The following is a 25434-nucleotide window of genomic DNA, read 5'->3' as shown; positions in this document are numbered from 1 at the left end:
GAAACAGATGTGTCTGAGAATTGGATGGAAGCACTTAACAGAGATATCTATTCCTGGTTTGTTAGTTTTTAGTAACAATTTTGCAAGTTTAAGGAAAATTTGCAAGCATAAACAATGTACCTGAAAGTAGGTCAGTGTAAATATTCTGGCTGGTGTGTCAAATTAAATGATCAAAAGTGTGTATCTTTTGCCAGGTTTCCAATAGCTACAAATGGACATTCCTGACCTTAAATAGTTATATATCTTTGTCTTTACTCTATAACATATGTACAAAGGGTTACATGTCTCAAAAAGACATTAATTAGACTAGTTTTGCATTCTGCAGCTTTGCCCCACACAGACAAGCTGTCACTTTAGTCATTCAAAACAATATAACACTTCCAACAAAACAATAGAAGGCATAGCCAGCTCCTGTGACACGGCCCAGTCTAAACGTGCACCTCAACTCTCCGACTCTGAGGGTGGAAAATGCTGTATTGAATCAGTGAGATCGTCCATGCAAATGCTCATGTTTTGAAGTAAATGCATTGTACCTCCTTTCCGGGTTCACTCAAATTACTCATTGGGATACACAGCCCTGGAAATATTTAAAATACCACTCTTAAACACAAACCAATCACGACCCCACTTGCAGAGAGAAGTGATTATAGTTAAAGTGCATATGACAGGTTAGAACACTAAAACATTGTAAACATAAATGTACCAATTTTGGGGAAGTTTGTAATTTCACTGGTTGAACATGGGCAGGAACCATGTTATTAGACACTATAGGCTATTTGATGAACACAAACACCTTTATTTCTAATCCCTGGACATTGTGTTTTCAACTTTTCTTCACATACTTGACTAGACTGATAGGGAAAAGTAGGATATATATATTTACCACAGGCATTATCCCGCCAAACACTAATAATAATAACGACAAAATTAAAAGAAAAGAAAGAAAGAAAACTGTCATATGCAATTTAACAAATGTAATAATTCGGAGTGACAAATAGTTTTATATGGAAATGAGGAGTGACCAGAAGGTTGATGGTACCGTTCCCACACATAACCATTATATATTGTCTTTGTGTCCTGAGGCAAGACACTTTGGTAACCGCACTTAGAGTATGTGAACTACCAGCCAAGAGTGATTTCATATTTTTCCAGCGCTGCATATGAGATTATTCAAAAGATTAAATGGCACTGAGACACTTGACCATAAACTTTGTGTTATATCCTTGCTCCTTTTATATTGCTTCCCTTTTATCTCCACTCAGGACAGCCCATTCCTTTTTCTTTATTTGGGATGTGTGGCATTTGTGTGGTTTTTCGATGAAGTCACAGTGGGACAGGGTGGGGCGATGGGCGTGAAGATGGGAGCGTGTACCAGTAGTCCCGTGTTTTAATTTAAACCATCACGGTCAACAATTCAACAACAAAGTGGGGGGAGTGGCCAAGACGGATGACATCACAGCCAGGCCCCGCTCCTTTCGTTAGACAAAGGAGTTCATGGCGTTGACAGGAGATGGTGCCTCTGAGCTCTCGTTGCCTTCGTGTGTGTCTTTCTCTTTCTTGCCGCTGTACTGACCAATGAAAGATCCGTCTTCGTTAAACTGCCCATCCCCGCCTTCTCCATAGTCCACCAGGCTGTCGTCGCTCTCGTCCCGCCTCACTGTCCCGTTTGAGGGGGTGCGGCTTCCCTTCAGGGGCTTGTGGTCCTCGGTGTCACTGCGAGGGGATAGACAAACGAACAATTATTCCAGGAAGCTTGAACTGAAATTTGATTTTCAGTCAAAAACCCCTGTGCTACTCATGGCAAGCTCCAAGATGTAACTATAGAGTGAGCCTTTCCACTGCACAATTAGCTTCCTCTTAGATTATTAATTGCCTTTTGTATTAATAATTGTAAACATTAAAGGGTTTGTTTGTTTTTCTGGAGGAGGGTCTGCCAACTTTTGTTTTTATGGAGACGTTATTGTTTCACTTAGAATGTTCCATTGCATGACATTGCTATGTAGCATTTCATTGTATTCAATTAGAGACTTTTATTGCTAACAAATTACCCTGAAATACAATGGGCTTGCCTCTCCACCTGTCTGACCTGTAACTTGGCCTTGTGGTGCCAACTGAAAGTAGGTATGTTTAATGCCATACTGAGGAACTTTCCAGGCAAAGTAATAACAAGAGGTGGTGGACCCTGCAAAAGAAAAATAACACTGCTTTAACCGGATTAGCCTAATACTGAAATAATCCTCACTCTGTTTTTCAGCAATTATATAAAAAAACTGTATGCTGCAATATATTACAGAGTACAATATGGTGACAGTGGAGGAGCCGGTAAGTATACGCCCTAAAACCAGAAGATTGATTTGTCAAATGACACGCAACCTGAGGTAAAAAAATGTCAAACCAAAAAGACTGATTCAGAGTGATTATTGCAACATCTAATTCTCTGTTAAAGGGCCCATATTACACTATTTTCTGATCTGGTATAATGTTTCCTCATCACAAACATAGTGAGAGTTGTGTTTTGTTTCATTCATACATGTTTAACACACAAGCTCTGCATATTTAGGCTGAGTTCTTCGCTCATACAGCGAGCGAAGAACTCAGCTCATACTCCACCTTGTGAAGTCATATGGTAAGTGCTCCATTGTATTTTTAAATTCCTCACATCTTCGCCACAATCATTTTGATAATTTTAGCCCTGGAATCGCCAGTCTCTACTGACCAAAAGGTAAAAAGTAGATGTTAACTTGAAAACTACAGCTTTACGACAGAACAAGGTAGAACAGAGCATGTTGAGCTTTGGAGATGTAGACAGAATAATAATAAAGGGTTACTCAAAAATGTGTGAATGAAACAAAACACAACTCCAGGTGTGTTTTGGTAACAGCATTATAACATGACTTAAAGCCCTCAAGAGTCAATGTTGTGTAATATAAACATTCAACTTTTTTTTTTTTCCATTAGGGTCCTCCCAATAACATGTCCTGCTCAGATCTCGTTGATAAAGATGTTGACGTTTTCTAATGTTGAGCCATATTAAAGGTACAGTGCAGTGGATTAGCTCTAGCTCAAATGTTAGTTAGCTCTAAAGGAGAGCCTGGTAGCTACATGGTTCAGGGTTAGTGACTACTGCTTGATGTGCACGTGCCATTCACTTTCTCTCTGTTTACAGAATTGTCTACATGCGTTATTCAGAAATGCAGTCGTCCACAGTCTCCAGGCAGTCTCCAAAGAGGCATCCTTTTAAATAAAGTCATCTTGTGCATTAGTGAGTTTGCATTCAAAGTATTCAAATCCTATGCATGTGGTAAGAACAGTACAAGAATGTTGTTATATACATATCTTAAGTATGTTGTTTAATGCATTTTCACCACCATGCCTATGCTTGAGTTAGAGCAGTGATTCTCAAACTTTTCAGACCAAGTACCACCTCGGAAAAACAAGTATGCTACTAGGTGTGTATGAGAAAAATGTGTGATAATCAATGACTGTGTTTTGTAGTACAATAACCATATTACTGCAATATTTTATTATACATTTTGACTGAATAAGTTTAGTTATATTAAAACAAAAATGCACATGCCTTAATTTAAAAGCCTATGTGTGGCCTAAACCAAGACCAAAGGCTAAATTAAGAAAAATCTATAGTTAGGTCTGTCACGATAACAACTTTTGAAGTGCAATATTATCTGAAGTAAATATCGACAATAAGCAATAATATTGAAACTAATGAATGTCACTGACACAAGAACCCAAGAGCAGATTTATACCACAAAAACTATTCTAAATATACAATATAAAAAATAATAATAATAATAAAATATGAGCCGCACTAAATAAATAGCAGGAATAAACATTTTAGTACTTTGGATCTGTAATGAGTAATATAAGTTTTTTATTCAACCTTTTTACAGCTGAAATGTTATCATATAGCCAAAAAGTAACCAAACATTCCCCAGTTGTGTAAAGAAAAAGTATACACGATAAATACTGACCTCAAAAATATATTGATCCAACTTTCATATACTGAAAGATAAATCAATATAGTAATTATCGTGACAGGCCTATCTATACCAAAAATCTTACGTTTTCTTTCAAAAAATTGTTAATTTCTGACATTGCAATATATTTATGTTCTGGCCATATCAATTATTGCTTTAGCCAATATTGCTAAACAAGTACATTAGACCTGGAAAAATGAAAGGGGCACTTATAGGGACAGAACCAGGACAAACCTAAACTTAAACCAAGATCTACCTGCACATTAGTGTAATCCTCACTCACAGAAAGGCAATGATCAGAGGAAGCATACACCACAGTTTGAGAACCACTGTGTTAGAAGAGGTTGTGTAAAGTTCATGCTTCATTAGACCACATGTGGTCTTACCTTTCCATAGACCTGAATCCCAAGAAATAAATGAAGGACACATGAAATTCGGTTAATGAGAGGCATACAGTGATTACTCATCTGTTCGAGCATTACTTCAGGCAAAATAATGTTACTAAAACTCCAAATAAAAGTAATATTTTACAGCCAGTTAGCCCTTAAATGTGTTAGTAAATATATTATGACACCAATTTTAGCTTGTGTACATTGGAGAAAATAATTGCAAGCCCTGCATTCAACTTAATCACACGCCTATGCAAGAATACAGTATGAGAGAAGCCAGAAGAGTTTAGCAGCCGTTTCAATGCTTAAGTATGCAGTACTGGTTATCATTAATGTGCTAAATAACTATACAATTAAACATTTTAGTTTAAATGTTTCCCTCTAAGATAATTTTAACAGTTTAACAGCCAGCGGGAGTTTGCGTTTATTACATGCTGCAATTTTTGAACCACATGTTGTCTTACCTCTCCATAGACCTGAATCCCAATAAGATGTGAATGAAACGACAAATATAAATCAGCAAATGAGATGCACACAATGGTTACTGTTTCACCTCTACTAAACACAGGCACTGATGAATCATACCAGCAAGCTAATACAGTTATGTAGAAAATGAGTCTTCTGTCATTGCTACGTTGCATGATGTTAAGTTGTTGCTACAGAATGTGATATTTTAGTACATTTAGATCAATTACAAAGCAGAGATTTGTTAAAACAATTGTATTATTTTGGGTTAATATATTGCTGGTAATTCCTCTTGCCTCTAGCACTGTTTGGTAAAGGTGTCTGGAGGGTCGTGTATCTCTGCATCTTGGTAAAATGTTCTACACACAACAGTACACACAGTCATATTAGGATGAATACACAATATATGCACTGAGTAACTAACCTGATATAAAGTAAATGTAATATAGTTTTGCTTGCCTGTATTCTCCAAATGTGCCATCGTCCTCCTTCATGGGCTGAATTTCCGGGTCTTGATGAGCATCTTCTTTCTCTTTTACTGTAAAATTAGATAATAATAAAGTTTGATTATAACAACAAAGCAGGGGTGCACAATATGACAAAAAGATACAAATATTACAATAGATACAATATTTGATAACTGCCCGATAAAGGCCGAAACGTGTTGGTGTGACCCATAAATAATATTTTTGTGTATAGGATCCATATTACGATATTTTCTGATCTATGTTATATGTTATAATGTTGTTTCCTCATTATAAACATAACTGGAACTGGGTTTTGTTTTATTCAGACATGTTTAACACACAATACATGCATATTTAGGATGAGCTCTTGTCTCAAACAGAAAACACTCTGTTCCACCTTGTGATGTCATGTAGTAATACAGGAAGTGCGTCACTGTGTTTTTACATTCTATACACCTTCACTAAAATCATTTGTATAATTTCAGCCCTAGATTTGACAATCTCTACTGAACAAAATGTGAATGGTAGGTGTTAACATGAAAACTATTGCTTCATGACATTACAAGGTGGAACAGAGCATTTTGAGCTTTGGAGGTGTAGAGAGACTAATAATAAACCTGAGTTTTTACAAAATTATAATAAAAAAAAACAAAACAAAAAAAAAAACTGTAAAGTTCAGTCAGCTAATAACTTCCTCTGAATACAATATATTTATTTTCTTGCCATAGCAAATATTTCTTTAGCAATATTTTAGCAATCTTTTGCAATATACAAACAAAAACATCAACAGATAACTGAGATACCTGGGTATTTTCCTCCTTTGTTCCTTTTTATGAAGCAGACGATGAGAAGCACCAGGATGAGTAGGGCTATGGCACACATGAGCCCGATAAACCATCCCTGTGTGGCTATGTCCACCTGTCGACTGGCCACCGCTGCATACAGAGAGGAGACAAGGACATTATAATGAGAATATTACAAAATTATTAATATATTTAGGTTTTTAGATCACAAATGGGTGGGATCAAAATTGGCTGTGAAAAGAAATGATAATGGGTTAATGGGTTAAGTGATGGTATAAGAACTAAAAAGTAAAACAAAAATTAAATTAAAAAAACTGCTTTCGAAATAACGATTAACGAACACATGCATTATCTGGAGTATATGGAGGTTTCATGCTGGTTCTCTTTGTAACTACATCTCAACTAACTAGAGCTGCACAATATAACTAAGGCAAATTATTGTGTTTTATCTTCAGAAAAATGGAATATTACAAACACAAATTATTGTTCTATTTAAAATTGCAATTCTTCAGAAGAGGTTTAGTAATTCACAATGCTAATATTTTACTAATACTAATTAAAGGGCCCATATTACATGCTATTTTCTGATCTATGTTATAATGTTGTTTCCTCATCACAAACATACCTGGAGTTGTGTTTTGTTTCATTCACACATGTTTAACACACAAACCCTGCATATTTAGGCTGAGTTCTTCTCTCTAACAGAAAGCACTCTGTTTTACCTTGTGATGTCATGTGGTAATACAGGAAGTGCTCCATTTCCTGAAGTGTGTGTTTTAAACTCCATACAGCTTCACTAGAATCATCTGGATAATTTCGGCCTGGGAACTGCCAATTTCAACCGAACTAAAGGTAAACTATGTTCACTATGGCTTCATGACATCGCAAGGTGGGAGAGTATTTTGAACTTTGGATATGTAGACAGACTAAAAACTTACTAACTTACTAAAAACAAAACACCAGGTAGGTTTTTGAGGAGGTAGTAATAAATTATAACATGGCTAAACGCTCACAAGAATCAATTTTGTGTAATATAGGACTTTTTTTTTTAAATCTTGAACTTGTGCAGCTCTAATCTCTCTGCTATCGTACAATCATGCCAGGGCAGTTCTCACAATGACACTAAACTGTAAAAAGGATGAGGAAAAACATCTAAACAACAAAACCAAACTGCGAAAACTACGGTACAACCATCTATCGAGACATGCCACTTCACCTGGCACTGCCACCTCCACCTCCTCAGTGGAGTGGACCGTGGATGCCGAGGGGTCCCGAGCTACCACACGCACCCTATAGGTCGATCCTGGCTTTAATCCTTTTAGCATATGTGAGTGAGAACCATTTACCAACTCCTTTTTCCAGTCATCTTTACCTATGGAACCACATCAGTTCACATTACAAAGCTGCCTTATTATAATGAATTTACATATCACTGCAATTTTGTTTTTAACTCTTACTATTTTCTATAATGTACTCCACATAAACATTTTTGTGATGTCCAAAGTATTCCCAAGTGACCACAGCACCCTCTTCAGAGACAGATGTGTTAACGGTGCCAAAGGCTGGACCAAGAGGGGGTGCTAGACATGGGAGAAAGAGAAAAGCATTTTTTGTTTTGTTATAGGCAATACAGTTTTGCTGTGTTTTTAACTGTAAACAGTCTGTGTTTTTTTTGGTAATGTCTCAGATGTGTTGTCACACTACATGTCTGTTGTCTATGAGGTAGAAATATCTTATAATGTCAAGTTATGCTGTTTATAGGCCTGTCATGATAACAAAATGACAGGCCTATAAAGCAGGGTCACTCCAGTAAAACATGTTCTGTGACCCATATTGTTAAAATGCATGAGCTGCAACAGATAAATAGAAGAATGAAACACTACTTCGTAATGTAGTGGCAACTAGTTTGTATAGATAATGAGGAATAGAAACGATTTATTTGACCCTTTATCTAAAATCTTATCGTAGAACAGAAAAAATATCAAAAAGTTCCTACAATATAAAGTTCCTACAATATAAAGAAAATATTGCTCCAGCTTCTATATATCGAAGTCAATATAGCAATAATTGTGACAGGCCTAGCTGTTCAATTGTTTAATGTTAACCTGCTTTAGTGGAATGGATGCATTTTAGCTAACTCCTTTAACTGTGCTAACTTTATGTTGAAACTGCTTGCTGACACACTGATTAATATGCACAGACCTAATTCAAATAAATAATTCAATAATGCAAAATAAATATGCAATTTGCTGTGACATGTTCAGTCATTTAAATATGTGTCCGGGGATTGTTTTGGTTTGTGTTTGGGGTGTAAAGTGGGCACAGTGCTGTACCCTTGTGCGACGTGGGAGGCGGTGCTTGTGTGATGGGGGTAGTTGTGGGTGGAGGGGGCACTGTGGGGCCTGAAAGAACACGGAGAGAGTGAGACATCGCAGAAACATGTACCAGAGAAAAGTATAGCGTTTGCGAGAAAAAAAAAAAAAAAATCATGCTTTGTTAAAGATACACTGCCCAAAAGCTGTGCTTTCTAATTAAAATTGGTCAAATTAGTACCTGTGGCGTTTGCTATCAATGCCACATATTTTAGTATGCTATAAAGCAGGCATGTCCCTTTGATTTAGTGTTTTTGAAAAAGCACAGTTTTGTACAGAAGCTTTTCCACATGCAAGTATAGATTTTAAATTTTAATACAATTTTGTGCATTAGCTGGTTAAACGTTAAAGGACATAAATCTTATTTATGGGTTAGCTTTAGTTTAGAATAAGCCAAGTGTCATGCTAAGGCTTTCAATGAAACATGTCCATTTGAAGATGTCTAATATCAAGAGCTAATACCAAGCTACAAGCACTATATATATATATATATATATATATATATATATATATATATATATATATATATATATATATATATATATATATATATATATAAATAATTAAACTATGTTACTTCCTATTCTTTAATAGAGAATAGGAGGCAGATGTGGTTGTTTGCAATTGCCATGGAAGTCTTTTAGACATGCAGGATTAAGAGAAATATATTTAACTATTTCCTCAGTTTCATCTGGCAGTGTGATACATGCAGACACTTCCAGTGGCAATGTCATGTTACCTTTGACCGTTACTACAGGAAACTTAGTACGTGCTTCAGAGAGAAAGAGAAAAGAAAGTACCAAGTGTATTTTAGGAGCAGCGTGTCTTTGTGAGAAATTTTTGAAACAAAATATTCAAAATGGCGGTCGTATCAGATCTATCTATACTACTAAACATCCATTTTAGGTCTGACAACTATAAAGGTGCACTACATAACTTTTCAGGTGGGTTATTCTTGAAAATGTCATGGCTATGTCTAGAATGTTCAGAGCAATGGTATAAATGTATCTATCATTTATTCCATTCCTAAAAACTCACATAGTGCCCCTTTAAATGTGTGTTGTTGTTTTTTTATACCATTCAAGTTCACCTTGAAGTAATCTACCAATGATGTACACTACTACCGTATTTTCCAGACTATAAGTCGCAGTTTTTTTCATAGTTTGGCCGGGGGTGCGACTTATACTCAGATGTGACTTATATGTGAAATTATTAAAATATGTAATTTCACATCTTTGTTACTGTCTCATTGTCACACTGACAACCACAAAATGGCAATCTAGACTTGAGTACCAGTATCTACTACTCCTATAGGCAAGGCAAGGCAAGTTTATTTGTATAGCACAATTCGTACACAAGGTAATTCAAAGTGCTTTACAGAATAAGAAAGACATTAAAATCACACAAATCAAAACATAAATGATCACAAATAATCGTAGCATATAGCAGTGAAAAGTTAAAATTTCAACATTACGGTAATTTAAAAGACATCTGAGAAAGACTGAACAAAAATGCCCCCTAAAAGAAAATCGTACTCTGCTGAGTCTGATGACAGCCACTCGGAAGCAGAAGCGGAAGTGGTGCTTCATCTACCTCCGGAGTTGGCAGAGTTGTTCAGAAGTGACACCGAAGACGAAAAATTCAGTGGATTTAGATGTGGAGTGAGATCAAGTGTAAACTTGTTAGCTTGTTTTTTATGCTTTAGTTATCTGATTAACTGTTAATATCTTAGCCAGACATGTATTCAGTTATGCTTCATGTAGCTGAATAAATATAAATGTGCTATGTTAGTGTGCTGTACTGATATTCAGCCTATTGTTCTCCATTTTATTGTTGTTATTATAACTTGCCTTTAAAGATAAAATGTCTGCTTTTGGTCTCAGATTTTGTAAAATAAATTTGCCAAAAAAAATGCGACTTATAGTCCAGTGTGAAATATATGCTTTTTTCTTCATAATTATGCATTTTTTGGCTGGTGCGACTTATACTCTGGAGTGACTCATAGCCAGAGGAAGGAGAAAAATTTGGTAGTTAAGAACTGCATTTTTACCAGTTAACCGTGCCTTGAAATTATAATCAATGAAGTGAGTCAGATAGCTGTGTCAGGGTTCAAATAAGTGAGTAACTAAGCATTGGAATACTTTTTGACCCATCCTCTTAACAAAGTAGGTATACTCACTTGTGTCCATAGCTGTGAAGGCCTCCTCTGATATGTCCGGTCCCGATCCTTTGATTGTCTTGGCGCTCAGGTAAAACTTGTAGAGCATGCTGGAGTTTAGGTTACTCAAAATGATGGTGGTCTCATTAGGAAGAAACGTCATTTCTTTGATGGGTCCCAGCTCACTGGTGCTGTTAACTGTAAAGACAGGGTATGATTATTTGACAAACGTAACAGGTGAAGTAAATGAGGGTTAACAGAGATAAAGGTTAAAATACCTGGTTGGTATTTGAGTGTGTATCCTGAGAGTCGGCCATTTTTGTGTTGAGGGGGTCCCCATTCCAGAGTCAGAGAGTCCAAACCGGGGTTGACAACATTTAAAAAGGAAGGAGGTCCTGGGACTGGAAAGCACCCAGGGTACAAGTTAATAGTTATTGTATAGTAGTAATTTTCTGCCTAATGTATTCCTTAAAAAAAGTATAGATAATGACATAGATACGTCATTGCTACATGCTAACAAACAATACAAAATTACATTAAAAACCATGAGAATGGCACAATTGTACCTTTCTTACTAAAACAAGACTTTCCCCATTTCACACAAGTGGACTAATGGGTACTAAAACTAGTAACAAAATTAGGTATTTTTTGTGCAAGTATCAAAACTGAAGTCATTACTGTGAGCAAGTATCACTGACTGAATTGTCTTGATCTATATAACTAGACACACAATTAAAATCAGTTATTTTAAAACTAATTATGTTTTAAATTTTTGTCAGCACAATAAAAGTATTACAGTCAGCTGGTGTGAACTGAGCATGAAAGTGCTGTGTAACGCAGTTCAGGTGTAAGGCAGACTGATGCTGGGAAGCAGAATAACAGCCCTGTCAGCTCAGCAGCACTCACCTCCCTCTGGGGTCTCAAAGGTCTTGCTGGAGCTGGCTGGACCCTCCCCTTTGCTGTTAAGGACTTTGATGTAGACGTGGTAGAAGCTGTAGGGCTGAAGTCCAGGCAGACGACCCTCACTCCTGTTTCCACTGAAAATCAGGGACTTCTCCTCCTCTGGCTGAGGCTCGTCCTCTGAGTCATGAAGGCCACGCTCTCGACGATAATACACCTGCACACACAGTTTCGTTATTACGGGTAATTAATATTAGTTGATCATTATAATGATCAACTAATACATAATGAATCTGCGATATGTGAGTAAGCATTGTTTTATGTAAAGGTGCATTAGTAACATTTCAGGGAGCGATCTGCAACCTGCTAATCTCCATGGAGATGAGAATACCTTTCGTCAAATATTCCATTAGGGGATTCAATTTATCTAACTCCATGGAGAGAAGGAGGTGACGCCACCAGGCCAAGATATGGGTCACATCTATGGAACGAGGACCCAACACAGACTAAGAATGCATGGTTCGTCATTTATTATAAGTTATTAAAATAATGTAATTATCTCCATACTAACTTTTATCTCTAAAAAAAAAAAAAAAAAAAGGAAAGAACTGGGAATGCATTCTTCTTGTTAGTTTTAAACGTAAGTTTAGGGGAGGCCTGGACCATTATAAAGACCCTTTTGGATACAGTTTCAAGGATTGTCTAGTTAGTATATTTAAATATCAAAAATTTATAGTTTTAAAGTTTTCTGCTTTTTGGTGCATCTCTGTGAAGTGTAAATAGAAATATGTAGGTGTACAATGCAGTGCTAGATTTTTTTTATTTTTATTTTTTGTATTTTACCTTATATCCTTGGAGTTTTCCCCGAACAGAAGGCATAGACACAGGCTCCCAATGCACCTCTGCTAAAGTACTGTTTTGGAGCATGATCCGTACTCTGTCAGGCGCAGTCAACGGAACTGAAATAAATAGAATATAAAATAAAATAGTTATTATCTAGAGACATACTGACACAAAATCTCATATATAAGTTACTCACGATCTTCTCCGGAGTATCCAACCACTGCGTTAGGAACCGGACCAGAACCATAGTCATTGACAGCCTGAACTTTGATCTCGTAGGGCACAAAGGTGGGGGTCCCGGACACGACGAACTGAGAGACATTGGCTACAGTTTCGGTGGACCACTCCTCCTCCACATCCTTCTGTCTCCACTGCACACTGTACTCCAGACCAGGGCCGTTGGACTGGAAACCTGTCAGTGGCTGCAAGGAGACAGACGTGTGGGGATTACACTTGGAAATGGATTCAATAATGATAAAATAACCGGCCAAAGTACTCACCGTCCAAGAGATGACCAGGTTACCCGGTTCAGTTCCTTCACCTTGCACATTTGATGGACTTACATCAGGAGCTATGCAAATAGAGTAAGAGCATGATAAACATTTTGCAAAGTGGGGAATAGGGTTGTCTATAGCTATTAATCAACACTAACTATGAGCAGGTATCATTACTGAAATAATAAGTGCTGTATAGGACACAGTTGGATGTTTCATGAATAGTTTTAAAATGATCTTCAGCTATAGTAGGACTAGTATAAAATTATAAGGTTTTAAACTATTTTTGTGTTCCGTTCTATTCATTCTCATTGTGTTATTGACATTGGAGTTTAGTATCAAGTCTTTTCCATTGTATCAATGTTGAAATTTGACTTTTATGATAGCACTATAAATCAATTAACACATGTCACACAGAATTGCTCTAAAATCTATTGTATATCATTCTTGGACATTCTTGAAAAAAACAAACTAAAAAATAAAAACAATTTGAATGAAAAAAATATATATACGTATATATTATATTATGTCTGTTTTATTGTAGCTTTGAGATGCTACTCCTTAAAAATTTGCCTTTAACTTTACCATTTAATCAGTTATGCGGTAAATCCTTTACCTGCTGGGTTGGTCCTGTACTGGCGGGATGGTTGGCTCGGGTCACTGTAGCCGACCCCGTTCAGTGCAAGTACTCTGAAGGAGTAGTAAACATACGGAGACAGGTTTAACTGAGCTGTGGGGCTGGTCCCAGGAACCTCCGTCAAGTTCACCCACACCCCAGGCTGGTGAAGGTGGTCCTCGTACTGGATAATAAACTCTGAAAAATATACAAGGAAAGAGAGATTTTGTTAAAACTAATGATTTCCTATTCAAATGACTTCTGCATTTTCAAACACTTTAGATTAGTCTTCATTCTCTTCAACAGACGAACACCCTGATCCATCCTTTGCAAACTTCAAGTGTTTTGATGAAATCTTCTAATCTAGTAAAACATATTTAAATAGCCCTTACATTTTTTACATAGAATCCAGTCTATTTAGTTCAAAATATGGTACATAGGAAAGTACTATAACAAGACTAATCCCATGTTGTAACTTGGGCTAAAACAGGTCTAAAATAAAAACATCATGAGAAAGTAATTCCTACCAAAACGTCAAAGTAAAATGTGCTCCTCAGTTGTTGTTAGTATGTGGAATTTATTAGGCAACATAGTGTATTTTGAAAGCCCTTTTAGTGTTAGCATTTGCATTAACAGTATAGTCATACTCTGAGTGGCACTATTGTGCTCGTCCCCTGGAGTCCATGTGAGCTCCACACTCCTCTCCTTCTGTCCCGTCATCTCCAGGTCGGTCGGGGGGTCCGGTCTCTCTGTGAACGCAGCAAAAGATATGCACAATCAACCAATGTCTATGCCAAGTGTATGTTCCTTCAGTTACTTTTGAAACACTGAAAATGAAAAGGTATATGCTTTGTGCAATGTGAAAATAATATTGAGATACTTAAAGCAACACTAGGTAACTTTAATGAAAAAGACCATTTCAGAAGAACAGAAACTGAAAGTTTTAAATGAATTATAAAATATCAGCTCATTGTTTTTAGTTTTTTTTTTTGTTTTTTTTCAGTTGTAAACAGTTGTTTTTGCCATTCATAATCTACGTAGTGTTGCTTTTACTGAACTTTAACCAAGATAAAACAGTGGGTTGAATAATTATGAAATCAAACAGAAACATAAATATTATGGCATAAACAAAAAAAGGTACATAAAACACTCCCAAATATAATAATAATAATAATAATAATAATAATAATAATAATAATAATAATAATAATAATAATAATAATAATAATAATAATAATAATAATAATAATAATAATAATCTAAAATTAAAATGAAGTTAAATGGTTTGAATGAAATTGAAATGATGGGGTACAACACTGTGCTGTAAAATGCACTGGGCGCCTTTACCGTATACAATTGGTGGAGTAGGAGTGGCCTCTGAGACAGCAAGAAGCAAAAGAGTCAAGTTTGGAACAAATATAGACAATATTAGGGATTGAAGAGAATGTTCAAACACTTTAGACCAGCTATTAATACCCACACTATACTATATTATAACTGAATGTCAATATAATGTAAAGTACTTTCTCTTATGGGTCAATATCAGTGTTGGGAAGTAAGTAAATACATGTACATAAAATACATATGCAGAATGCTCATTTAGAGTGAAGTTACTCTTTCATTTGGTTGTATTTTGAAATATAGTTCCTTTCCTACAATCTCAGGAATATATTGCAGAACAGTACTTGATAACACAATTTTGGGTTCAAACTGCACAGTACTAGTGAGAAAAATTGCTCTTGCTCTGCATTGCTCTTTTGGTGAGGCCTGTAATGGAAGGAAATGCATAAGAAACCCTGCAACAAACATAAAGCTGTTTTTAATCCTATGTTGTGTTTTACACTATAATTTAATTGCAACTCGATGTAAAAGTATTTTAAGTAGTCAGAATACTTAATCTGATTGGACCATGTATCAGAATACATTATAAAATACATTTTAATGTAGGTATTCAGTATTCTGTAACTAAATGGATTTTCAAAGTATTCTTCCCATCACTGGTCAATATAATTTGTACAAGTGTACTTGACCTTACCTACGACAGTGAGCATGGCGCTGGCTGAGTCGTGGTCGAGAGTAGTGTTCATGTGGCAGGTGTAGGTGCCCTCGTCTTCATCGACAACGTCTTTGATTGTTAGACTCTCTGTGCCCACCACAAACCTGAAAGAAAACAGTTCAAATCTGTGAGTAATACAGAACAATATTTGGACTTTTGTATCCACTATCAGCCTTAAATCTCCAGCACATGCCAATATTTTGTTTTGGTTGATCTCCTGCCTAAAAAAATACACACACAGCTTTATTTGAACACTTAAATCAAAGAGATAACTGCAACAAAATCTAACTACGTAGCTCTCTTATAGGTTTGTTGTAAAAAAGGGCTACATAATTTGGGGAAAATAATCCAAATCAGCCCAAAAATACTGGCAGAGCTAATTGGCCACCAGTTTCTCTGGATTCTAAACAAACAGCATCGGCCATGAAAAAGCCCACATCACTTTCAAACTTCTAAATAGTCCGTAGTTTAAAATCCATGTTCGATCAGGTTTGTATTTCATAGTAATATATAATTTACCTTCATATTGCTATGATTCTGACCTGGTTTATAGTCCAGAAGAATAAAAAATAAAAATTTCAGAATTTTTCTCGGTCTGCACAAATGAACAAAAGTGAAATTATATTCTCACTGCCTCATCAAAATTAAGACTTTATCCAATCACAAATACTAGATTGTTGTAGCTGAAGGAAGGATGTTTGTGGAGCCAATATGTAAAAGAAAAAAAACCCAAAAAACGATTTTTTCTGTTTACAGTCACCATGGGCGGAAGCCTCTGGAACTCACTCCACTTGACCTCCGCAACAACCACCCCCTTCCTCTCTTCAAAACAACAACTCAAAACTCACCTGTTCTGACAATCCTACACCATATAACTAACCACACCGTCATCCAGTTTTGTACTGTATTCTGTATAATGTCCTAGTTTTGAAAGGTGCTTATAATAAAATGCATTATTGTTAGTGATTATTATTATTATTATTATTATTATTATTATTATTATTATTATTATTATTATTATTATTATTATTATTATTATTATTATTATTGACGAATGCAACTGATTAACAAACCACAAAGGTTTAAACTTAATGGGGCATTTGATACTAAAGCACAAGAATACAACTTGTATGAGGCAGTGTTCAGGCATTACCACAGTAGAAGAACATTCCCACAGTAGAACGCTTGTCATAATGTTATGCTTGAACTATCTTAATCTTCTAATTGTCTCAAAAATGCAACTAAGACTCAAAAGGCATGCCCACCTGTCATCATCAGGAAGTGCTGTGCTGTCTTTGAGCCACGTCATGGTGGGTATGAGGGACTGGTCGTGCTTCACTTTACATTCAAAAACTGCCTTCATCCCCCTTTGTACCACCTCATACTCCGGCTGAATCAGAATACGGGTGGGCTCTGGAATAGACAAAATAAAACATATTTACCATTTAAATATGAGTGTTTGATTTTTTTCTTTTTTTACTTTTCTAATCAAATATTTCATGAGTCATAGTTTAATTTTTAATTACATCCTAGAATAACGGAATAAGGCTGTGTCCGAATGTCCACACTATTCCTTACTTAGGGCCTATTTGGGGGCAATGTCATTTTTCGTGGTGTCCAAATGACCAGTTAGTGAAAAGGTAGTGCACTCAAAATTTCTGAACACGACTGATTGAAATCAGATAGAAGCGCACAGTTGATCCTTAATCGTGAAAAAAAAAAAAAAAAACACTCTTAAATAGATTGTTAGTAAAAGTGATCATTTTGAAATCTCAGCCAAAAATGATAAAAATCCAGTCCACTTTTATTTTGCAGTTAACTGACCTTTGACCTCCAGAAATACATGGTTCTCCTTAATGCCCAGGTTGTTGGTGGCAATGCAGGTGTACTTTCCACTGTTCATAGGTTGTGCCACATGGATTTCCAATGTACCATTTTCATGAATCACATAGGAGTCACCGTTCTTTATGCTGATCTGATTGTCTTTAAACCTGAACGAAAATGTTGGCATATAAATTGATTGTAGTATTTGACAATATAGATTAGAGGACATTTTTAAACTTACCATGTGATAGTGGGAATAGGTGAGCCAAAGGAGGCACAGTCCAGCAGTGCGTGATTGTTAGTGATGACCTGGTAGATCCTGTTTGGTGGAGTCAGAACTCTTGGTGGCTCAGCTTTGTAGAAAAAGGGCAAAATATATACAATTAGTCATCTGATTTCCCTATTAAAGCCAAATTTTGGAAAATGATCAAAGAAATATTGAGTAGAAGATCAGCATATTATTTAGAGCTGACCTGACAATAAACATTATATGCACATACCAAGTACATTGACAAAAGCATTGGCGAGGACATATCCAAACTCATTAGATGCATTACACTGATAAACCGCACTGGACCCGGTTTGGACACTGCTCAGAATCACAGTGTCATCTTCAATCTTTCGACTGGGGTCTTCTGGTGCATCTAAAACAGAAAACACAATTGCACAAAAAAATAAATAAAAATTGTCTGGCCAAATATCCACATACTCTGTATATGTGGGTTTCAGGCAAATAATTCCTTCTTGATTTTTCCAATGTTACAGCAATAACGCAATACAAATCAAAATATTACATATTTTAAATGTGGAAAGGTCCTCACATAATCCTACCAATAAGGAAGAAATCATTTGGCTGAAGCCCATCAATAAAAACCTCCCTTACTCTGTCACACAGTCCTTAAACCAGATTCAGGCTCTTCAACTCCCAATGTAACTGAGAACACATCCTCTTCTCTATGTTGTGTTTAGGTGCATTTGGTTTTTCAGAGTTCTGTACTCACTTTGTAAAGGGACTCCATTCACAAACCAGCTGATCTTTGGTTTGGGGTCTCCGCTGACCCGACAGGTCAAAATGCCAGTCTCATTTGGAGCAAGGATCAGGTTCCGAGGAGCGCTAATCCAGTAAGGGGCAGCTGAGGAAAACAAAATTGATACATGTTAAATTGACACACTAATAAAATATACACAATTTAATTATATCTAAGACAATACAGAATTATGAATAATTATTATAGCTGAGTAACTTATGACCACATGTTTTTTACTTCGCTTATCCTAACAGAGCTGGGCCATAACTCTATCAATATTTTGTTCTGGGAGAAGGATATTGGTAAAGCGGTAGATTTCTTCCTGAATTATTAAATGCAAAATATAACTATAAGAACAAATGATAAACAAAACTATCACATTATAAACTGTCAGGGACCTAATTATTGCAAATCACTTATTATTTTCTAATTGTATTCCATAATTGTCACCTCTAAAATGTGTACAAATACTGGCAAACATGCATGCATTACCTTTGACAGTGACTTTGATGATGTGGTATGCAGAGCCGTAGCTGTTGTTGGCTATACAGCGGTAATTTCCTGCATCAGCTTCAGTCACATCTGAAATCTTCAGAGTTTTATTGAAGTTCTGGAAAGAGACTGTTTTGGACAACTCTCCTCCATCCTTCTGCCACAAGATGTTTGGAGTGGGCCTGCAATAAATGTCAAATATGCAATTGTCACAACCAGCTCTCCACACATTAACAGGATCTGCCCAATATTACTTGGAGTAGGATAAATGGCAAATAATTATGTAATCGTCTGTGAAAATTGAAGGGTTGTACTAAACTTTATAGCAAAAGACCCCCTCAAAAGTGACATGATTCATCTCAAAGGGCTTATACCCCAAATAAATAAATTGGATAGTCTGGTAATAGGATGGTCATAGTATGATAAGTGTGATAAGGATGGATAAATACAAGTAGAATTATTGAAAGTAATATTGGCTAACATTTTAGTTTAGAGTTTTAGGACCTCTATCCCTAACACACTGTTGCTCTTATTCGCACATATACTCTGTTTAAGTAAGCCATGCACGTTATTGGTACAGTTTTATATTTTTAGAGAGCTAAAAAAATGTTTACTGTTGTTGGTGTTGCATACAGTGGAAATAAGAGATTATACATTTATATCTGTCACCAGTGGCACTAGTAATTGTTACAAATAAAACTATTCTAAGGCAAAAGACAACTTACAGTCCCTCTGCGATGCACTCCAGCTCCAGCGCCTCTCCTTTGAGAACCATCTTGGTGCTGGTGGGTCCAAGAGGCATCATAAAACCAGGTTTGCGCTCTCCTATTGGGTTGTCTAAACACAGAGACACACATTAAAACAGACCACACTAATAGACACATAGCATTTTCATGAGGGTTACAGTCACATGGATGAAGTCAACTGAGCCATAATCCACAAATGAAGGGTCTTTGATTAAAGGAGAATGGCGATGAGTGAGTGATGAAGTGTGTATAATGCCCTATCAGTTGCCATGGTAACTACAGGATACAGTTAACACATCTACCGACACATGCAAATACACCTCAGATAATCGCTTGGATTTTTAAAGACAACATTTCTGTCATAGTAAATTGCATTTCAGAACCAACAATTACTACATTTTAATCTTGTCTTCTTTTAATGGAGAGCTTATCATCCATGTGAGGTCATACAAGAGAATGGAAGGCTAAGGGTGTATCTCATAGAGTGAATATGTGATCACTAGGAGAGCCGGCAGGGGGGACAAAGGGGTCTGTTGTCCCGGGCCCCCCACGGTCTTAAAGGCCCAGAATTGGTAGTGTGCACAACAGCACCCGCCAACCTCATTGTTAGTGTTTCTACTTCCTGTCCAATTGTATCTCTATGAGTTTTTTTTGCCAAATGACTAAATATGTAAAGGTCAGGCAGAAAGAGAGATGTTTGTGTCTCAATGCTAATGCTAGAGCAAATGTTGAGACATAACAAATATTACATCAGAAGTTGGGTAGTCTTTATTTTAATTCTTTTGAATTTTAAGAAGTTGTTAATTTTACATTGTCCAGTTTTAATAAAAGTGACTGTTAGCTTTGAGACAAAGTCAGCTAGCTGTGCACAGAGCCAATTGAACCCTCTTACTGTTCATGTCAGTCTTGTTGGCCGGACCCCAAAATTTCTGTAAATAGGTTTGTTGATGACACATGTATAGCATGTGTGTACAATATACAAGTACAATAGACCAAAAAATGTCCTTGGCCAGGCCGTATAGTGTGTGTGTGCGTGTGTGTGTATCGGTGTGGGGGGGTGCGTGTGTGTGTGTGTGCGTGTCTTTGATGTTCCATGGAACCTTTATTATAATTATCCTCTCTATTCCTATCCCTTTCTATCTGTTTCTCTCTCCTTACATCTGGGTCAGGTATGGGGATACTAAGCAAAAAAGCCAACATGATTGCAAAAGCTTGACTCACTGACACACTATGGTCATTTTTAGTATTTTTTGCAACACAAAAACAAATACATTTGTACAGGTTTTCACACACAGCTTATAATGATTTTGCTGTTGGATTTTAGGGTTCCTTTAAGACAAACTGTGCTTCCACCAAGCAAGAGAAACGTACAGTTCAATGCACTGTTATTTTATATATCAAAGGACCAAGGAAATATAGTGCAGAAAATATGTTATTTTTGGGAGAAAATTCATTCCTGGATCTTAAACAATACAAAGATGTGGGACGTTTGTGGGATATAAATGTTAGCTTCACAGGGTAATGGGCATAAGTGAATTGTTGGGTAAAACGAGGGCTGGGTTCATACTAGGGGCGCTGTATGGGAGTGAATCAGCAGCACTCACCACTATAGTAATCAGAGATATTGTAAAGAGCAGCCAAAGTGTCATTCATTGTCTCCACTGAAAATCATAAAACATTGTGAACATGCAAAAATGTGGATAAACAACATCCAGTAAAGATATTATAAGAAGTTGCCATGACTCCATGAGTTTCAGGGCGAGGAAAAATAAGCACGATTGCCATAGCAATTAACTATTCAACACAAAATAATATATCTTTTGAACTGTGAAAAAAATTCAAAATGGCACAAATAAACAGAAAGCTGAAACTTGAAAGCTACTATTATAATACTACTACTACTACTACCACTACCACTTCTACTATTACTACTACTACTATTACTACTGCTACTACTACTACTCCTACATATAGGGCCTACTAAACTTTTTTCTCACCAAAAATCAGACATCACATAGTATAAACATTTTAAAATAATAATAATTCATTACATACATTATATTTATTCATATATGGTAATGGAGTAGCAAGTGTTGGTAATGTAAGATTTAACTTTCATCTTTTAATAGCATGTTGTGATGAGCTCAAATGCTAGTGTTTTGGGCAGTGTCTTACTCTCTAGTACAGTGACGGAGATGGGCTGTTTTTGCTGGATGGTCTGGGTGTGGGGGAAGCGGGCGTAGCAGATGTAGTCCGTCCTGGTGTCACTCAGCAGAACATTGGAAAAGTACAGATCTCCATTTAAGGCCTGGGACACTCGTGGATTCAGTGGTAATCTTTGGAAGTCTAAAGAAAAATTTAAATGATTATACATCATACACTTTCACAAGAACATTGGGAATTTTAATGGGATCACAACATCAGCAAGTAGTAATGAGAAATGTGGACTTGTCATTCATAGGGTAAAATATTGTGAATCATATGAAAAAGGCGTACAGCAGCACATTAGCGAGCTCACTGCATCTCAAAGTCATATTTATTAAAATCGGGGGAAAAAAAACAAAAACATACAATAAACAACCTATTAACATTCAAATTCATTAAAATAAACATTACGCTAACACTGAGGCTGCTGGGTGCTACTGTGCATAGAGCCAATTAAGTATAAAAAACATTTAACTAATATTTAACCAGTTTTATCAGTGCATATGTTTTAGGACACAGTATATCTGTAATTAATAAAAAACTTTACATTACTTAAAGATGCACTATGTAACTTTTCTAATGAAGGGTCCACTACCATGTTCGTGTTTTTTCAGAAATAATTCACAATATGGCATTAAACTTATCAATCTACATTTATTCAATTACACACATTTTAATGCTAAAACTGCATGCATTCTTTCTGTGAGCGGGCTGCTTCTCTATAGATTCGACCTAGAATTTGGCCTGGTTGTGTCATCTGCATGTCTGCATGAAGATAGTAACAATAGATAAGTAACTTGAAATCTCCAGGCAAAGCAATAACATCTCCACAGAGACAAATAGGTGGCAGATCCTCCACTAGAAATGTTGCATAGTCAACCTTTATTTTCCAAAAGATTTCACAGTTTCAGGACAGAAGTATAGAAAATCTCAGCTGACTTACTGTTGTCCATCCACATTATGATGGGAGGGGGCAGTCCAGCTGGTGGTCTACACTGCAGCACAAGGGAGATCCCAAGCTGCACCACGATTTTCTTATCTTTCTCCTTTGACCACAAGGGGGACCCTGCGAGCCACAGGGACAGTGTCAAATGTCTTGCAGCACAGGTAGAAAGAGGACAGACTTAAAACTCAGAATTCAGCATAATGAGATATCTCACTGGATTGGCGGATGACGATGTTGTTGGATACAGCGGTGCCATGATCGTTGTGGGCTGTACATTGGTATGTTCCCTCATACGCCTCAGCTTTCTCTCCACTGATGTCAATGACCAGGGTCCCAGAGTTAGGCTTCATAGTGACCTTGGAGTCCTTCTCTATGTCGAAGTGGGTGCCATTTCTTGTCCATGAGAAGCTAAAATCGATGACAAAAGCATTAACTTACAGTCATGAATTGTTGAAGGCTCTAAATAGAAATTATATGGGCAACGATTGCTTGCTGCTAATGTGCGATGCCTACGTTATTAAAACACAGTGACCTAAAATAAAAGGCTGTTACTCAAGTTCAGGCAAAAGTACATAACACAAATTAAAGCAATCAGGAACTAGAATAGCAATTGTGCAGTCCTATTTAGACATGAGAGAGATATTGATAAATGGATAATATTGTATTTGTAGTTTTGGAGATAAGCAAAACATTGTGATGATCTGATATTTTGTGTTTAGCTCAAAGTCGTCACCTTTTGCTGTTCTTGTAATTGATTATGTGTTGTTGTAAATGTAACTGCTTGTGTATGTGACATTTGGTTGCTATGCTGACAAGTTGATGTGAAGGTCATTTTCAAGTTATTGGTCTGTTTTGGAGACTAGTGATTGGTCTGTTTTTGGAGGTCTAGTGAGTGTTTTGCTGTTGTTTTGGTGTGGGTTATGGTTTAGAGTAGCCTTTGTGTACAGAAAATAAACAACCAGAAGAAATTTGGCATGTTTCCTCACACCAGAAGGCTACAGTACAAGTTAAACCTATTAAAAATTACTTAAAAAGAATACAGAAATGTGTAATCTAATCTCATATGGGTATAAGGTATATTTCTACACTTTTGTGGTTAATTTGATGGTCCATTCACCTTTTGTGCTAGACTTGAACCTCAACCAAGACATTTACAGGCATATTTTAGCATATTCCTATTTTAGACCTGGAGAGTCATAATCTTTATTTATATAGCACCTTTAAAAAGGTTTACAAAGTGCTTCACAACAAAGAACACAATACACACCCAGAGGATAAAATACAAAACACAGAAGAGATGAAAAGAAAAGATACAAACATAAAAATAGAGGACAATTCATAAAAAGGACTGGCGCCTGGTCTGAGAAGGTTTAATCACCCTTTGTCCAGAGCCTCAACTTTGGAATAGCTAACAGGGACCTGCTAGAGGATAAGTGATGTGTTGCCATTGATAATTCAAACAATTCAAGTCCAGTTTTAGAACTAGTTTAGGCTTAGGTGGTACTTGGTGAAAAAAGTCTCTGAACAACTGATTTATGCTAAATCTACACACTAGTAGGTAAAATACTATTAAATTGTGCACTTCGGGAGCATCTTACCTGGGATGAGGCTTCCCTTTGGCCTCACAATGGATCACTATGTTTTCCCGAGGGTCAAAAATGTAATCTTTAGGGGACTGTAGCGTTATAGTAGGGGGCTGGGGCACTGGAAAATGTAAAGAACAAAATGACTTGGCAATAACATATGCTTGGATATTTTATGTAGCAACTCAGCACTCAACATGAACACAACATGCAACAAATCAGTCCTAGGAAATAAAACTTTTTCCAAACAAACAAAAAAAAAAATCATTTTGACTTACCATTCAACCAACTGAAAGACAGCAAACAATTCTAAACTAAACCTTGCACTACAACAAAAGTGTAAAATGCATGCAAGTAGTAATAAGTAATAGTCAAACAACAGCAAAAACTCCACACTCTAATTTAATGTTATAGCCAACTTACATCCTTCCAGTACTTTGGCTTTTTGTCCAGTGAGACACGCCGTACCACAGTAATACAGATTTAGAAGAAAGTGTTAGTTTTTGCAAAGGAGTGAAGAGGTTCAGGTGAAAAAGGCTGAACATTCAAATACTTTGGTGCATTAGACTGAGCCGGACTTGTCTTACATCAAAATGAACCAGGTCCAGTCAATACAAAAGAGTAATTGAAGGTTTTCTCATTAACAAAATGTGTCATATTCAAAAATACCTTTCAAAAATGCATTTATAGGTGCACTATGTAGCATTTCTGGTGAAAGTAACGCCATCTGCTTGTTTCCACGGGGAAGTTACTGTTTTATGTAAAAATATTCCACAGTAGCCATATATGGAGACAAGCAAGTTGTGGACCGTTCCCCAGAAAACTTACATGGTACAACTTTGAGTGTAAAACTAGAGTTAAAACCGTGCTAAAACATGCTTAAAAGTCAGAAAAGTCTATACCTTTTCTGTGGCTAGCACAAACTAGCCAAACTATATTTTGATTAAATTACTGCAAGATTTTGTGCAAAAAAAACTGAAAGGGTGAAGGGTGATAAAATACTCACGATCTAGAGGCACTTCCAGCGCTAATGTGAGATGTTGTAAAACTAA

The 25434-nt window shown here is 36.4% G+C and overlaps 1 protein-coding gene across 2 annotated transcripts; it reads right to left on the bottom strand.

Moving 5' to 3' along the window:
- Positions 1-959: 959 nt before the first annotated feature.
- nrcama (neuronal cell adhesion molecule a) lies at positions 960-25434 on the bottom strand. Of its 2 annotated transcripts, XM_055231924.1 has the most exons (29): positions 25389-25434; positions 24806-24823; positions 24398-24503; positions 23014-23207; positions 22797-22919; positions 21824-21994; positions 19628-19739; positions 18903-19084; positions 18384-18515; positions 17883-18026; positions 17624-17735; positions 17383-17549; positions 16824-16971; positions 15538-15662; positions 14850-14879; positions 14150-14251; positions 13503-13700; positions 12893-12963; positions 12589-12814; positions 12393-12508; positions 11556-11766; positions 10928-11050; positions 10641-10847; positions 8453-8521; positions 7577-7699; positions 7336-7491; positions 6120-6251; positions 5309-5387; positions 960-1713 (listed from the first exon to the last, which is right to left on the bottom strand). In XM_055231924.1, the coding sequence occupies exons 4-29, from the start codon at positions 23147-23149 to the stop codon at positions 1479-1481; spliced, it is 3630 nt and encodes a 1209-aa protein (XP_055087899.1). In that variant the 5' UTR covers positions 23150-23207; positions 24398-24503; positions 24806-24823; positions 25389-25434; the 3' UTR covers positions 960-1478. The 2 variants fall into 2 exon arrangements, with proteins under 2 accessions (XP_055087899.1, XP_033844967.1); XM_033989076.2 differs by lacking the exons at positions 7336-7491; positions 7577-7699; positions 8453-8521 and having other exon boundaries at positions 10671-10847.

Source organism: Periophthalmus magnuspinnatus, chromosome 23 (assembly GCF_009829125.3).
Source record: "Periophthalmus magnuspinnatus isolate fPerMag1 chromosome 23, fPerMag1.2.pri, whole genome shotgun sequence".
NCBI lineage: Eukaryota > Metazoa > Chordata > Actinopteri > Gobiiformes > Gobiidae > Periophthalmus > Periophthalmus magnuspinnatus.
The sequence above is the reverse complement of the archived record's forward strand: the minus strand, read 5'-3'. Positions and strand labels throughout refer to the sequence as shown.